The 14,690-nt window shown below is 40.8% G+C and overlaps 1 protein-coding gene across 2 annotated transcripts in view; it reads left to right on the top strand.

Annotated features, from left to right (window-relative positions):
• Positions 1-14,690, top strand: part of adgrv1 (adhesion G protein-coupled receptor V1) — a 105,552-nt gene that overhangs the window by 12,877 nt on the left and 77,985 nt on the right. The window contains exons 3-13 of one of the 2 annotated variants that reach the window (XM_048982863.1): positions 18-108; positions 4,100-4,284; positions 5,230-5,379; positions 8,168-8,263; positions 8,687-8,791; positions 9,298-9,411; positions 9,568-10,133; positions 10,346-10,616; positions 12,080-12,409; positions 13,130-13,306; positions 13,425-13,648. In XM_048982863.1, coding sequence (XP_048838820.1) covers positions 4,102-4,284; positions 5,230-5,379; positions 8,168-8,263; positions 8,687-8,791; positions 9,298-9,411; positions 9,568-10,133; positions 10,346-10,616; positions 12,080-12,409; positions 13,130-13,306; positions 13,425-13,648 — 2,216 coding nt within the window. In that variant the 5' untranslated portion in view covers positions 18-108; positions 4,100-4,101. The remainder of the gene's footprint in view (positions 1-17; positions 109-4,099; positions 4,285-5,229; positions 5,380-8,167; positions 8,264-8,686; positions 8,792-9,297; positions 9,412-9,567; positions 10,134-10,345; positions 10,617-12,079; positions 12,410-13,129; positions 13,307-13,424; positions 13,649-14,690) is intronic. The other variant, XM_048982871.1, reaches the window with a different exon arrangement.

Genomic DNA, 14,690 nt, shown 5'->3' with positions numbered 1-14,690 from the left:
ACTGATGTTGTTTTTAGGTGAACATGGTGGCATGCCAGGAAATTTCTGTTACATGTATGATGTGACCTTTGCTGCATCCTTTTCCATCATTGAACCCTGTAGTAACCAGTAAGTAAAATTTCCAAATTTTTCCCTAATTGTTAACTGAGACAATAACTAGTTCATACCATCACCTTCTCCCACATGGCATCTGTAAATTATACACTGGACATTTACATATCTTAGAAGATTTCTTCTTGATTTGACTAAAAATGTCCATTTAGAACAAGTTTTTCCATTCATACTACTTGAACTGGAAAATTTAGCATGTGCTATATCTAAAAGGGTATGTTTTGCCCAGTGTTGATGACAAGAAGTCCAAGGAAACATCAAAACATGGCTTTGAACTTAGTCCAGAAAAATAATTATAAAGTATGCTAAATGACTGACTGTTGAGATGAGATCAGGCTATGAGTAAAATTAGTGGTGCAGTTGAGAGACCACAGAAAAGCAGAAGACTGCAGTCCATGCTCTGTCTCGGACACATTCTTCCTCCACAGTCACTGTTAAATATGTATCCCACTTTTTAGCATTTCCCTTCCAGGTGCTCCTTGACCGGTACACTGGGGCCTTCCCTGATAGCTGTTCTTTGTGATAGCTCCTCTTGTACATTGTCTGCTTCAGCAGACTTCTTGCATGGGGGAAATGGGTAATCCACTGTTATCATATGGGCCCAAATGGCCATAAGGAGAAAATGATAAACAGACCCAAAGACAATTAATAGAATTCTCTACAGTAAGCATTTTTATGAGTTGCTTGGTGGTGCAGTAGTTAGCACTGTTGCCTGTGACCTGGGATCGTGTCTGTGGCAAGGTTCCATGTGTGTGGAGCTTGTATGTTCTCCCTGTGTCATCGTGGGGTTTCCTCTGGGTATTCTGGTTTCCAAAAACATGTTGAGGCTAATTGGGGTTACCGAATTGCCCATAGGTGTGAATGGTGCGTGAGTGAGCCCTGCAGTGCGTTGGTGCCCCGTCCTGGGTTGTTCCCTGCCTTATGCTCATAGGCTCCGGACCCCCTGTGACCCTGAAAAGGATAAGTAATTATAGAAAATGGATGGAATATTATTATGGATGAATGATTTCATTTTACATAGTTTCTTATGGACATGATTGAATGAAATTAATAAAAAGTATAAACAAACATTTATCAGGAATGAAGTTCAGGTCATTATAGCCCAAATGTGTTCATATAGTAATAACTATAATCCAAACATAAGCACATAAGAAATTTGCAAACGAGATGAGGCCATTTGGCTCATCAAGCTTGTTTCCGGAGAACTCAACTAATAGCTTATAGGTGTTAAAATCTTATCTAAGCTCTGATTTAAAGGAACCCATGTTATTAGCTCGCACTGCACTAATGGAAGACTATTCCATACTCTAATTATGTGCTGTGTAAAGAAATGCTTTCTCAAACCAAATTTAAATTGTTCTCCTTCTAATTTCCACCTATGCCTACAAGGTCTTGTATTTGAACTAAATTCTGCTGGCATTGGGGGTAGAACGTGATAGAATGTGTTTGAAGAATGTGTTAGCTTCCCCTCTGAAAGACAGGAAGTGGGTTACCATGATGGAGACAGTGGACAGAGTAATGACTTCTTATGTATTATGAAAGCTGAAAGAAGCTTTTCGTTAGATTATGTTTAGGACGTCTGTAGCGAATGGCAGTGGTTATATGGCAGCCTGTCACACAGTTTTAGTTTTATTTTTTAAGTTCTCCCAGGCCTGCCTTATTAAGTCCAGGATTAAATTTGAGCATTCGTGCGTAACCTCAGGTGGATGGGAGCCTTGGACAAACACAAAGCTGCTCCTAGCCTGCCGTACTGCCGACTGCTGGATCTTTGATCTGTATCAGTAAGGCAGGAAGTTCCCATCGCTGGAGCTGTGGAACAACATCAGGGTAGGGTACACTGGGGTGGGGGGTGCGTGTGGGGGAGCAAAATAACAGGCTTTACTCCCCCTCTTTGTCCCTCTCTTTCTCTGAGCTCAGTCAGTGGCTCTTAATCCAGTTTTGATAGCTTTCACCCTCCCAGCTTTCAAATCCTTCCAGGACTGTGCACAGCCTTTATCTGTTGTTTTTTTTTTTCTCAATTATTCTCCAGTGCTTATAAGCAGAGTGAAACATTTGTCAAAGGTTTCCAAAATCCAGAAATGCTCCTTTTTAGAATCCTTGGTTTTGTTGTGTAGTAAATGTTGCAGTATAGTTCGGCAACAGACGTTATTTGAAAAAATGTGTGCCACAATTGCTCATCAGTTATTTGAGCTATTCCACATGTTTATGGTTTACAAGATTTCATTAAACTGAAGAGCTGTTGTTATCTTGCTACTATGGGATCTTTTCCACTGCACCAAGTACGGTACTTTTGGTACTTTCAATTTTCCATTTGACTTCCAGTAGAGTACCAGTATCAGTGGTTCCAATACCAAAAGTGCCAAACCAGCTGGGTTACCTCTTTGGTACTTTAGGGTGGGACTTGAAACGCTGTCTTTGTCGATTGGTTATGCAAATAGCCTGCCTCTGAAACGCAATACAACCACTGCCATGAAAACAGGTGCAAACTCAGAACATAATGCTAAGCAAAGTACAAAAAATGTGATTTGGTCATAAGAACATATACAACAAAAGTATCCGGATGGCATGACAAGAAAAAAAAAGGATGAGAAAAAGTATCTTGTTGAATATAGTGATACAGGATACATACAGCATGCTGTCTTAGCAATTGTGTTGTAAATATAGCAATGTGATTTTGTTGTAATAAATATTGGGGTATTTATACTGTAAAACAAAAAAGGAGTTCATAAATTTCTCTCAGTCCTGTCTTAAAGTGATTTAAACAGTGAAGATGAAAATGATTATGATTGTCTAGGAAGAATGCATGCAGCACTCATGCAAAAGCAGCGGAGGTAAACGGTAAACTGATTTTTAAACATATAAGAATCTGTAAAAGGAATAATAATCAATAATCAAAATTGTAAAGGTAACAGAGTAGAAATATTTTAGTGGAACTTTAACCCCCTGCACTATAATGTCCATACAGAATTGAAAGTAAGAAAAATCATTTTTTTAATATAGCTGGCTTGCAATGTAAGAATTGCATGTGCATGCAATGTTGGTATTAATATCGCACAACACCAAGCTGTATAATACACTACAGCCATTTTCAAATTTATTACAAAATATCCTGCCTCGCGTTATGATGTCATTTGGCGCCGGTACCAGTTTTTACACCTGTGGAAAACTGACATCTTGAAGTACTTTTGAAGTACCAAAAGTACGGCACCTGCTGCGGTGGAAAAACGCCCCATAATAACTGAATTAGCACAGTGGTACCTCAGTACTCAAACTCATTAGAATTTGAATTTCGAACCAACTAGTTAAAAAAAAAAGACCTAGAACTCGATCTGAATATCTGAATCTGTACGTGCGGGGAAATGAGTCTCTCAGCGGAAGAGTAACGCTTCAGTTTCAGCCTCACATTCGCTGTGATAGCATCGTTTGTTGGTGAAAGTGCTTTTTTAATTGAAAATATCAGGCAATACACTGTAGTTTATATAATTTTGTTAGACATTGCTCACCAAAAAGTTACGCAGTAGTTGTACAAATGTTGCAACCTGAAAGTTTGCGATTTACGAACAAATTAACGAATACAGAGTAATAATAAGAATAAACAACGGACCGCATGTCATAGTCTAGTGTTGGCGCTGTGTCTGGGTTTATGAAAAGTGTCGTTTTTTTTTGGTAATTTTACACTGTTTGGATTAGTTTATTTTCTTACTTTACAAATTATTGTTTTGATAAATGTGCTTAGATGTGTTTAGTAAATGCTCTTCTTGTTTTATCCTGTTCATTTTGGATTTAAATGCTAAAAATAAAAGTAATTTTTTGGGGCCGGGAAGCAATTAATTGGATTTTCATTATTTCTTATGGGGAAAATTTGATCAGAACTTTTTAGGATTCAAACCCAAATTCTGAACGGATTAAGTTCAAGTTCTGAGGTACCACTGTATGTCTGTGCTACAGTGTTTCTAACACATTCATCTGTTCTTTCCCTATGTTACAGGAATGCCCACTGTCCTTACCCTAGTAGGGCTGTTTTTGGTAACATCTCTTCCGAGTTCCAGAGGCAACTCAGAGTTGAGGTTCCTGGGGCAGACGCACTTTGTAGTCAATGAAAACAGCAGTGCAGTGGTACGCTTGGTGGTGGAGAGGATTGGTGAACCAGTCAACATTACTGCACTCGTGCTGGTAGGTTTGGGTCCCCACTTGTGATCAGTTTCCTTATTTAAACAAATCCCCTTCTAACCATAGTTTGTACATTTATTTATTTAGCAGACACTCATCTAGCATGTTGTACAATTGAGAAAGCAGTATCAATCAATTCTTGGGGCAATTGGAGTTATGGACCTTGCTGAAGGGCCCAACGGTGTTATCACTCTGCTAACCACAAGATTTGAGTCGCTGACTTTCCAACCCCACGCACAGAAGCTTAACGCACAGAAGCTTAACACACAAAGCCACACACACTGCCCTAGAACCAAACAGTACACCAGATGTGTTTAACTCTGCAGAAGTGGCTTACCTCAGTTCTTTGATTTGTCTGCAGAAGCTAACATCTGCCTAGCCTTGGCTGCTAATATCATTACTAGGGCCGAGCATCTGCACACAATTAGTACTGTTCACATTTCCCACCAGCGGTGCCAACAGTGCCTTGTATCCTCAGCAGTGATAGGTCTCCTCTGCACACATGTTGTCAGGAAAAGAGAAGTGACCTTTTTTTAATGTGGGACATAGTGGGTGGCAAGACAACTGGGCTTCTAATTGTCACACATGTGGAAATGTGTTGGGGAAAATGGTTGCACAGCAGGAATGTTTTGTACCTTATAATACATCAGCTCAGTGTTGATGAATTACCAGGCATCCCAAAGGCATCCTTAAAGTCTCTAGAATATTTTTAAAACAGGCCGTTTACTGCTCCTCATCCCACAAACACTATGGCTTTATGATTTTTATGATCTTCACTCCCAGTTACTACAGTTTGTTTAGATAGTTAAGTACCAGTCACATCCTGTGCCAATTGGCTTGGATTAAAAAAAAGAAATGCTATTGATGTCCTTTTCCGTTTGAGGTATATAGCAGAACCGATTAAGACTGTGCTCTTCTTGATGTCTCTGTTCTGGCCTGGTGACACAGCTTGAGGGAGATGACACAGGGGACTTTGAAGCCACGACTGCTGCAGCATTTCTGCTGGCCTCAGAGACTAACAAGACCATTTTCATTGCTGTGAGAGATGATGACCTGCCTGAGCCGGACGAAACATTCATATTTAATCTCCGACTGCAGGTACTGTGCGCTAGCATGTATTCTTAATTTTTTTATGTAATTTATAGTACTATAGTAATGTTCAAAGGTTGTACATGTATGTTAATTTGATAAATGTCCTTCTTCTCTTTTAAGCCTTACCCGAGGGTCTGAACTAAGCATTCTAGAAGCCTCACTGTTAATCATTCTTTTAACACAAGAAAGGAAGTCTGCAGTACTTTAAACACTAAAACACAGCACTCTGTTGAATCTGGCTTGCCTCTTCCACCCTGAGAGAAAGGCTTGTAAAATTTAATGTACTTTGAAGTATTCTATAGGCCTACAAGGTCATGCTGTTGTTGAAGAAGTGATAAACTATGCTGTTGTAAGGCAGAACTCACCCTTACAACCATCAAAAGCCTGACAATTGACTAAACAAAATAATAAATTAAACAAAGAAATACATGGGAATCTGTGAGCAAGATGCAATTTTATTAAAATTGTAGTTGGGCTATTAGTGTACTCTGAGAGTGGTGGCCGGAAACAGTTTTTGCAGAAATTTTCATATTGATTAAAACATGACTTGCTTAAAGTCTTTAATCTAGAAGGCATGGATAACTCTTGGGATTTCCTATTTGGAAAGGAATTCAGATATTGCAAGTTGGCCACACGCCTTACACCTTAGGCCTTGATCTATGGTGTCAGTAGCAGACTATGAGTAAGAATAATGAATAAGTGATTAATGACTTTCTGTGTTAACTCAGTGTTTGCCTGTCTGGCCTGTGACAAATGTGGGAGATAAAATATACATATTTGCAAGGAAGAGTTTGCAAGTCAAAAGTTGTAAAGGTAAAAAAAAATAAAATTTACAACAAAATACAAGTCTTATTAACTGGATGCATTTTGCGGATATCATGGCAGTTACCACAATTAATAAGTAGTTAAGTAACTTATTTTCTTTATGGACTCATGGATGAAGTTTTAAAACAAGCCTGCTATGTTATGAAAGCTATATCATAAAATCAATCAAAAAATTCTATACATGGGACATTTAGAATGGCATCTGGTATGTACAACAGTCATCACAAATGGATTGTCACATACACAGCGTGGCAGAACCCTCCATGGCCAAAGTGAGTTGGCCCCAAACTGCCCTCCCACGTCCTCTGGCACAGTGCTGCTTCACTTGCTTGGCATGGATGCCACTATTGGCAAGAGGGCCCTGGTGCTGAGTGGTGGGGTGTTTTCATCCAGAATGAACTGGCATGCAGTGCTTTGCTGGAATTGTGAGAGCGTGTGTATTTTGTGTCTGCGTATCTGCAGCTACAAGAGCAAAACGCCTCAAAGAAAGCTCTGTTATACCTGGGAAAAGCTGTCCTGAATGGGGAGTATGAATAGGGAGGCTATGCCATGCCGTAAGCTTCTGCACTGAATGGGGAGTATGAATAGGGAGGCTATGCCATGCCGTAAGCTTCTGCACTGAATGGGGAGTATGAATAGGGAGGCTATGCCATGCCGTAAGCTTCTGCACTGAATGGGGAGTATGAATAGGGAGGCTATGCCATGCCGTAAGCTTCTGCACTGAATGGGGAGTATGAATATGGAGGCTATGCCATGCCGTAAGCTTCTGCACTGAATGGGGAGTATGAATAGGGAGGCTATGCCATGCCGTAAGCTTCTGCACTGAATGGGGAGTATGAATAGGGAGGCTATGCCATGCCGTAAGCTTCTGCACTGAATGGGGAGTATGAATAGGGAGGCTATGCCATGCCGTAAGCTTCTGCACTGAATGGGGAGTATGAATAGGGAGGCTATGCCATGCCGTAAGCTTCTGCACTGAATGGGGAGTATGATTAGGGAGGCTATGTCATGCCGTAAGCTTCTGCACTGACTTCTACACTGCAACACGAAAACAGTATAAGTGCCTGTTACACCACCCTTAAGTTAAAGTACACCATTCTTTAAGCAGACTGTGGATTTTTGTGTATGTATATAGTGTTATAATTATGCATTTTTTAAATATGTTGTGGATCTTTATTTTAATAAATATTTATATAGAGAGATTTTGGGATTTATGATTATCCAGGCTGAAAAGTTTTAGTTGTAATTACAAACGCATTACAGAAAGATGGAATATTTCTGCTTGAAATAATTTAATAATTCTATAATCTCACAATTAGAAATACATAGGAATACACTTTCATATATTCATTTCTGGGGGTGGCATGTTGGTGCAGTGGTTAGCACTGTTGCCTTACACCTCTGGGACCCGGGTTCGAGTCTCCGCCTGGGTCACATGCGTGTGGGCATATTCTCCCCATGTCGTCGTGGGGTTTCCTCCGGGTACTCCGGTTTCCCCCCACAGTCCAAAAACATGCTGAGGCTAATTGGAGTTGCTAAATTGCCCATAGGTATGCATGTGTGAGTGAATGGTGTGTGAGTGTGCCCTGCGATGGGCTGGCCCCCCGTCCTGGGTTGTTCCCTGCCTTCTGCCCATTGCTTCCAAGATAGGCTCTGGACTCCCCGCAACCCAGTAGGATAAGCGGTTTGGAAAATGAATGGATGGATATTCATTTCTTTCTTTTTTTAATATATACAGGTCGTAAGTTGTACAGCCCTTTTCTTGAAGGTGCTTCTCAGTATGCTGTGACATCAAATGACTTGGCTTAGTCTCAGCATGCCTGTCGGAAGCTGTGATAATATGGGCTGATTTGTAGGCTGCCATGTCTGACAGTAGGGGGGGGGGCAGTCCTTTTTATTGTAGTGCTCTGGCTTTGGGGTGGAGTTAAGGCACCTGTAGAAACATCTTTTATTGCTGCTGTCTTTTCAGAGTTCATCCAATGGTGTGAGGCTGGGGACCCCCAGCAGAGCCACCATTACCATCCTGTCCAATGACAATGCTTTCGGAATCATTTCCTTCAATTCTGTAAGAAAGTTTGGATGTCTTAAAGGTTTACTAAGAACTTATTCCAGTCTCTGTACTACCCTTAAAATCACATACTGAATTACTGTATAGACAGAATGTGTATTTATATAAGGATATTCTAAAACATTATTGTTAAGGTTCACGTTATGCCAGTAATTCCATTTTAAATGAAATCCCTTTCTTTTTCAAATGAGACAGGAGTATCCATGACTATGGGAATTCCTAGGGGGTCGCTACAAGCAGTAAAAACATCATAGAGCCAGTTTGTTCAATAGATTAACTTGTCAGTGGGAGTTGCATGTTGTCAAGGGAACCACTTCTACCTTCCTTTTTCCCAGAGACTGCAGAAGTGCACATTATGTCACTACATTGGTTACCACATTAGTGTTTAAGTGCTTCTTTCTCTTTGTCTTCCCTAAACAGTCCTCTTTGGTCATAGTGGATGAGCTCAAGGGTAGGAACCAGTATGTGCCTCTCACCCTAATCAGAGAAAAGGGGACTTATGGGACAGTTACTGTGAACTTTGAGGTAAATGTTAGCTGACCTCTGTTTCACAATGTTGTGACTGATGACAGATGGCTGATTATTATAAAAGCCCTTTTGTAATCTTCCCATTTCACCATTATATCTGTTCCCAGTATCATTGACACCATTTAAATCAGTTTGATTTAATTGTTAATGTGTAATAAACGGAAAAGTGATGATTGGCAGCAAAATTGTAGCACCCATGTAAAAATGGTTTTTTAAATCTCCATTAGTAATTTAGTGATCTTATTGATAATATGCTACTGCGGAGTTTATTCCGTGAATGTTTTAATCAACTCAAGAGGTCTTTGAAAATATAACATGGAATAATGAGTTATAATATGGTAAGATTATTTCACAATATGCTCCTGTTAGTAAGGCTTACTGTAATTTTAGCTCTTCTTTGTGGATTATCTCTGTTTATGATGGAATCTTTTGCTTTTTCACAACATGATGTAATTTCTCTAAGACTGTCTACCCTTTCTTCCTACTGCAATTTAATTTGATAGATTTCAGGTGGGCCCAATCCCCCAAGTGAAGATATTACCCCAGATAGAGGGAATATTACTATCCCCCCTGGTCGTGCAGTAGTGGTTTACAGTATTGTGATACGAGATGATCAGGTACGTGTAATTTTCTTTTTTTTGGTTAGTTATTTATCAGTAGATTTGGTATGGTGACACATCCATGTCCTGTCTTTCTATACAAATGCATTTATAGTAGAAAGACTGCCTTACAGATTGTCAGTGAAATATCTCATCACTTTTGGTCCTTGGCAGGTACCAGAGGATGATGAGGTCTTTATTGTTCAGTTGATGAGTGTGGAGGGTGGCGCCCAACTCAATCCCAACCGCAGCATCGTGCATATTAAGATCAACAAAAATGACAGTCCCATCCGCTTCGCTGTCAGCATCATGCTGGTGCCTGAGACTGTGGGACTGGTGAATGTCACCGTGACTCGTGGCAGAGATGAGGAAGGCCGGCTCATTGGGTCAGATGCCACTGTGATATCCATTGACTACACTGTCATCAGCAGCAATGGCACGGCCAGCGCCATGCTGTCCTCAGATTTTGTGGACCTGCAGGATAACTGTACACTTGTCTTTCCACCATATGTGTATGAGGTCCATCTACATTTCCAAATCATTGATGATAAGGTCCCTGAAATTGCAGAATCCTTCCAGGTGGTGCTGCTTGAGAACACACTGCTGGGTGATGGGGTCCTGCTAACCCCCAGTGTAACCCAAGTCACCATAGAGCCCAATGACAAGCCATATGGGGTGCTGTCAATCAACAGCGGTCTTCTTTCACAGGTCATTATTATAAATGAAGACTTCACATCCAGGTGAGCGTCCTAAAATGTAAAATGAGAACATATCAGCAGTGGATAGTTCAATTCCATAAAGTAAAAATCCAGACAAAGAGTTTGTTTCACCCAACCAGTTGCAAATTTTAGCTTTCTGGACCTGAATTTTTTATTTTTTTAAATTCTGTTATCAAAACAGTTGAGCCCTTTTTAGATATGGCGACTAAAATGACTGCGTGTATTTTTTCCAGGTTTGAAGGAATCTCCATAGTGAGAAATGGCGGAACACATAGCAATGTCTCTGTAAACTGGATAATCACACGAAACAGCACTGATCGGTCTCCCGTCTCCACTGATCTGAGGCCAGCTGCAGGGGTTCTTCGCTTTGCGGCCGGGCAGATGTTTGCCACACTGTCCCTGAACATCACCAATGACGACCTGCCTGAGGAGGCCGAGGCCTTCATCTTCAGATTGCTGCCCAGCACTGTGGCAGGTGGAGCTGAAGTGGATGAGCCAATGGAGGTCAGACTTGTATCTGAGAACGTGTATGTCAAAGCTCTTTGCTTTGCATGGATAGGTGGAGTTACTGAAAAAAGATCCATATAACTGAAAATATTATGTAGTCTCATTTGGTGCATATATGTATGCTATGTTGTATCATAGTAGAAGATATGGAGGAAGACACTGAAGTTGGCTGTTGTGGCTCATCGATTAGCAATGAAGCCTCAAACCTGCAGGGGTGCAGGATTTCCTGCTATGTGTGTGTTGCATTTTCTCCCCATGTTTGTGTGGTTTTCCTCTGCTTGTTTTGGTGTCTCTAAATTGTCCGTGATGTATGAGTATGTCTCCTGCCTTGCCATTCTCTCTGGGATAGGCTGCAGACATTATGCCACAGTGTATGGAAATGATGTTAAACAGATGAATATATATTAAAGCTGCCTTAGTTTAATTCCCCATGACAAACATGATGGCAGTGACACTTACAGTAAGGTGTAGGATTTAATAGAGACTGATAATACAAGCCGTATTTGACCCTGGGCAGTGGCTAATACTTTAAACCGGACCCGCCTACGTACTTTGGGGGAGGTCTAATGGTGCATTCGATTATCTCTCCGAAGTTGTAAATTCCGAGGTGCGTGACGTCACGTCCGACCAATCTCCTGTTAGAGCTACACATCTCGAAACAAACATGGCTGCCTCCATGAACACGCTGTGCTGTTCCTTTATATTTTAGCAGATTTGGAGCGATATAATTTTTTTTGAGAGACAAACAAACTACAAACAAACAAAAGACACTAACAAGTCTGGTAAAAATCTGACATTGCATGCTTGGATATGATTTACGGTCATGATATGGTATTCTCTAAATCGAACATGTGCAATTACATTTATAACTTTAATTGCAATGCACACATCTAGAGACCAGAAACAGGGGGAGGATATGGTTAGGAAAGACCCACATTTGCAGCAATGGTGATAGGTTTAAATAAGCTGGTAGATACCATGCTGATATTGGGATGTTTTTCCTTGTGTTGTAATCCAAATGGGAAAAGAATACCCTAACCTCTCCAAAGCTAGTGAGAACTTTTACTTGTGTCTGTGAATTCTTTGCAGCCTTTTTTCTTCATGTTAAATTAATTGTGTGTGGGAAGATCTAACCAGAATTTTTATTGAAGACACTTAAGTCATTAAAGTATACATCAAGCACGACGGTGGAGACTAAGTGTTTCAACATGAATTATCTTACAACAGCTCTGCAGTCCATCTGTTCTCTTGGGCTGGGCACCAACACAGCATATCTTTTATTGGAATGTACTATCATATCCATAATCAAATGTCGAACGGAAATTCAGTAAACGCGTAGGTAAAAGGACCATGAATTTCTTAGGCATTTATGGATGTCATTATATTTAATTTCAGAAACATGTGTTTAGCAGTATTTGTGGTGAAAAGTGCTTGAATGTCTGTGCCTCCCACTGCTGCAGATGGTGTTCTACATTCAGGACAGTGACGACGTGTACGGCCTCTTCCGCTTCCATCCCGTGAAGGAACAGAGGATCCAGAGCCAGCCAGTGGGACGTTTCATATCCCTGAGTTTCTTACGGGACAAGGGCACTTTAGGGGATGTCCAGCTGAGCTTCACTGCTCTCTACATCCCTGCTGGGCTTCTGGATCCCACCCGAGCTCGGGACGGGGTCCTAAATGGCACCCGCATCAACAGGCTGACCTTCCCAGGGGCCCAATCAGAAGCAGAGCTCACTTTGCCAATTCGAAATGATGCATTCCTTCAAAATGGGGCGCATTTTCTCATCCAGGTGAACCGTGACTTAAAGACACTGTCTCATTAGTCTTCATTAAATGCACATCTTTATTAATTGTAAAAGATTTAGATGTATACTGCAAAGGGACTGTCCTTAAGGTTTATAACTGTGAGTGTTAACAACAGGAGGGTTAGGGGTAGCATTTCTCCTGCATGGTCAAGAATATTTTTTTCTGCCATTGAAACTGAAGCACCACAGAAAACCGAGCCTCATTAATAAACATTGTTTTTTTTTCGTGATAAACGTGGCTCTTAATTAGCATGCGTGAGTGCTGTGAACATGAAGTCTTTGGCCTGTGGCCATAGGCTTTGTGGAGTTGTCTAAACAAACAACCTCCATCTGGCTGGCTAATAAACAAGTACAAAATGAAAGTGCTCCTTCACATTTAATTGAAAGCCTTTTAGATGCACAACAAAAAGAAACAGGCCATCTACTAAGCTGGAGCGTGTTTATGACTGTATCAAAAAGGGCAATTAGTTGGTATCATGGAGGTGGAAACAGAAAGAAACTGGAAATGAGTGGCCACATGGAATGCAAATTAATGGACTCATAATTGGTTCATAAGCGATGAAAACCTGATGAATTTGTTTGTATGTATTTAATTATAACACTGAAAAATGATGAGGGCTTTAGCCTTTGGTGCATGAGCCTGTAAGTGAACATATCTGCATTTAGCGATTTACCTGTTTTTGTTCTGTTGTTTTCTTGCTCTAGCTGGACAGTCTTGATCTAGTTAATATCAGCCCCCCGATCCCACCCATCAGTCCCAGGTTTGCTGGCGCCTTGAACATCACCCTGACTGTCACCTCAGACATCGCAAATGGAGAAATAGGTTTCATCAGTAACCAGACTGTGATTGTGAATGAACCAGAGGATGACAACATTACTCAGGTATGACAAAGCATCAGTTTTGATGCTACATAATTTAGTCTCACAGAATACGTATAGATTACTGTTACAGTGCTATCATAATGCTATTAGATTTGTTCAAGGGGACTTTTTCCCACAGATTACTCTTCCCTTACACCGCGATGGGACAGATGGACAAGCTGTGGTGTTCTGGAGTTTGCGACCAACAGGGCGAAATAGTCAGGATGTAACCCTCAATGATCTTGGACCATTTAGTGGTTCTGTGACTTTTCTGTCCGGACAAAGTGATTCATCTATTAACATCATTATCAAAGCTGACAGCATTCCTGAAATCAATGAGACCATTCTCATCACTCTGGACAGGTGCTGTGTGTTTTATTTTTATTTCAATATGACCTCCATATTCTGTTTATAGCACTGTAGTTACCTCTTTTAGCTCCACAAATTAGACACTAACAAGGTACAGGTGTTAGAAGCAGGACCCTTTGTATAGCTATGTGGCAGTCTATGTGTACTTTTTGTTTAGTATCGGTCTATAGGCTTGCATTAGGTAAAGATCCTCATTGTGAAACTTAAAGACTACCTTGGCTATTGGGTTACTTCCCATAAGTAGGAATTAAGGAATCCCCTTATTCATTTTCAACTGGATTGAAAAATGCCTATGGGTTAATTCCAGCATTATGGATGTGGACATTTAGACTCACATTATCGAACATAAACGAAATGCCTCAGTGCATGTAACAGCTTAGCATGTGCGGTAAATTGGCATACTGTATCTTAATTTACATGTTCAAAATGAATTGCAATTTACCAGAGCTATGGATATGACATTAAACTGACCTCTGCATGGAGTTGCCCATTTAAGTATCTCATGTGGGAATTTGTAGCAGATGCAGCATAAGAAAGGTGTAAGGGGGAGACGGCAGGGGATTGCCTTTTCGCGTTTTTCCTGTTTTTATGGATCGGTTTTGTTGTTATTCATGAGTGTTCATGGGAATGTTCCCCCCTTATTCTTGCCTGCACCCTGCCATCAGGGTAGAAACAGCAAGGTCTGTAGTGTACTTTGGGTAAGTGGAGAAGTGGAGTTTTGGCTTTTTGTATGCTGTGAATCAAGACTTTGTCTAAATAGAGCCCACTTGTGGATTGCTGGGGTGTTGGGGATAGTTTTGCGGGTGTAAGACGGAGCAGGGGTGCAAGCAGGGGGTGAATCTTCTTTATGAGTAGTGCCTAATTTAACTGTGGGCTTTATCCTTGTCTCTAAAGACACCCGTGTTTGTATGCATGCAGTGAGTTTGGTGAATGCATTTGTTTGGAATGCTTTTCTCTGTTTTACTTTTGTCTTTAATTTACCAATTATGTGGAGATCCTTCCACCCCTGTGGAGTGTCTCTCCCCTCTTTCATTGC

Source organism: Brienomyrus brachyistius, chromosome 2 (assembly GCF_023856365.1).
Source record: "Brienomyrus brachyistius isolate T26 chromosome 2, BBRACH_0.4, whole genome shotgun sequence".
NCBI classification, from domain to species: domain Eukaryota; kingdom Metazoa; phylum Chordata; class Actinopteri; order Osteoglossiformes; family Mormyridae; genus Brienomyrus; species Brienomyrus brachyistius.
This window is presented reverse-complemented; position numbering and strand designations above follow the sequence as displayed.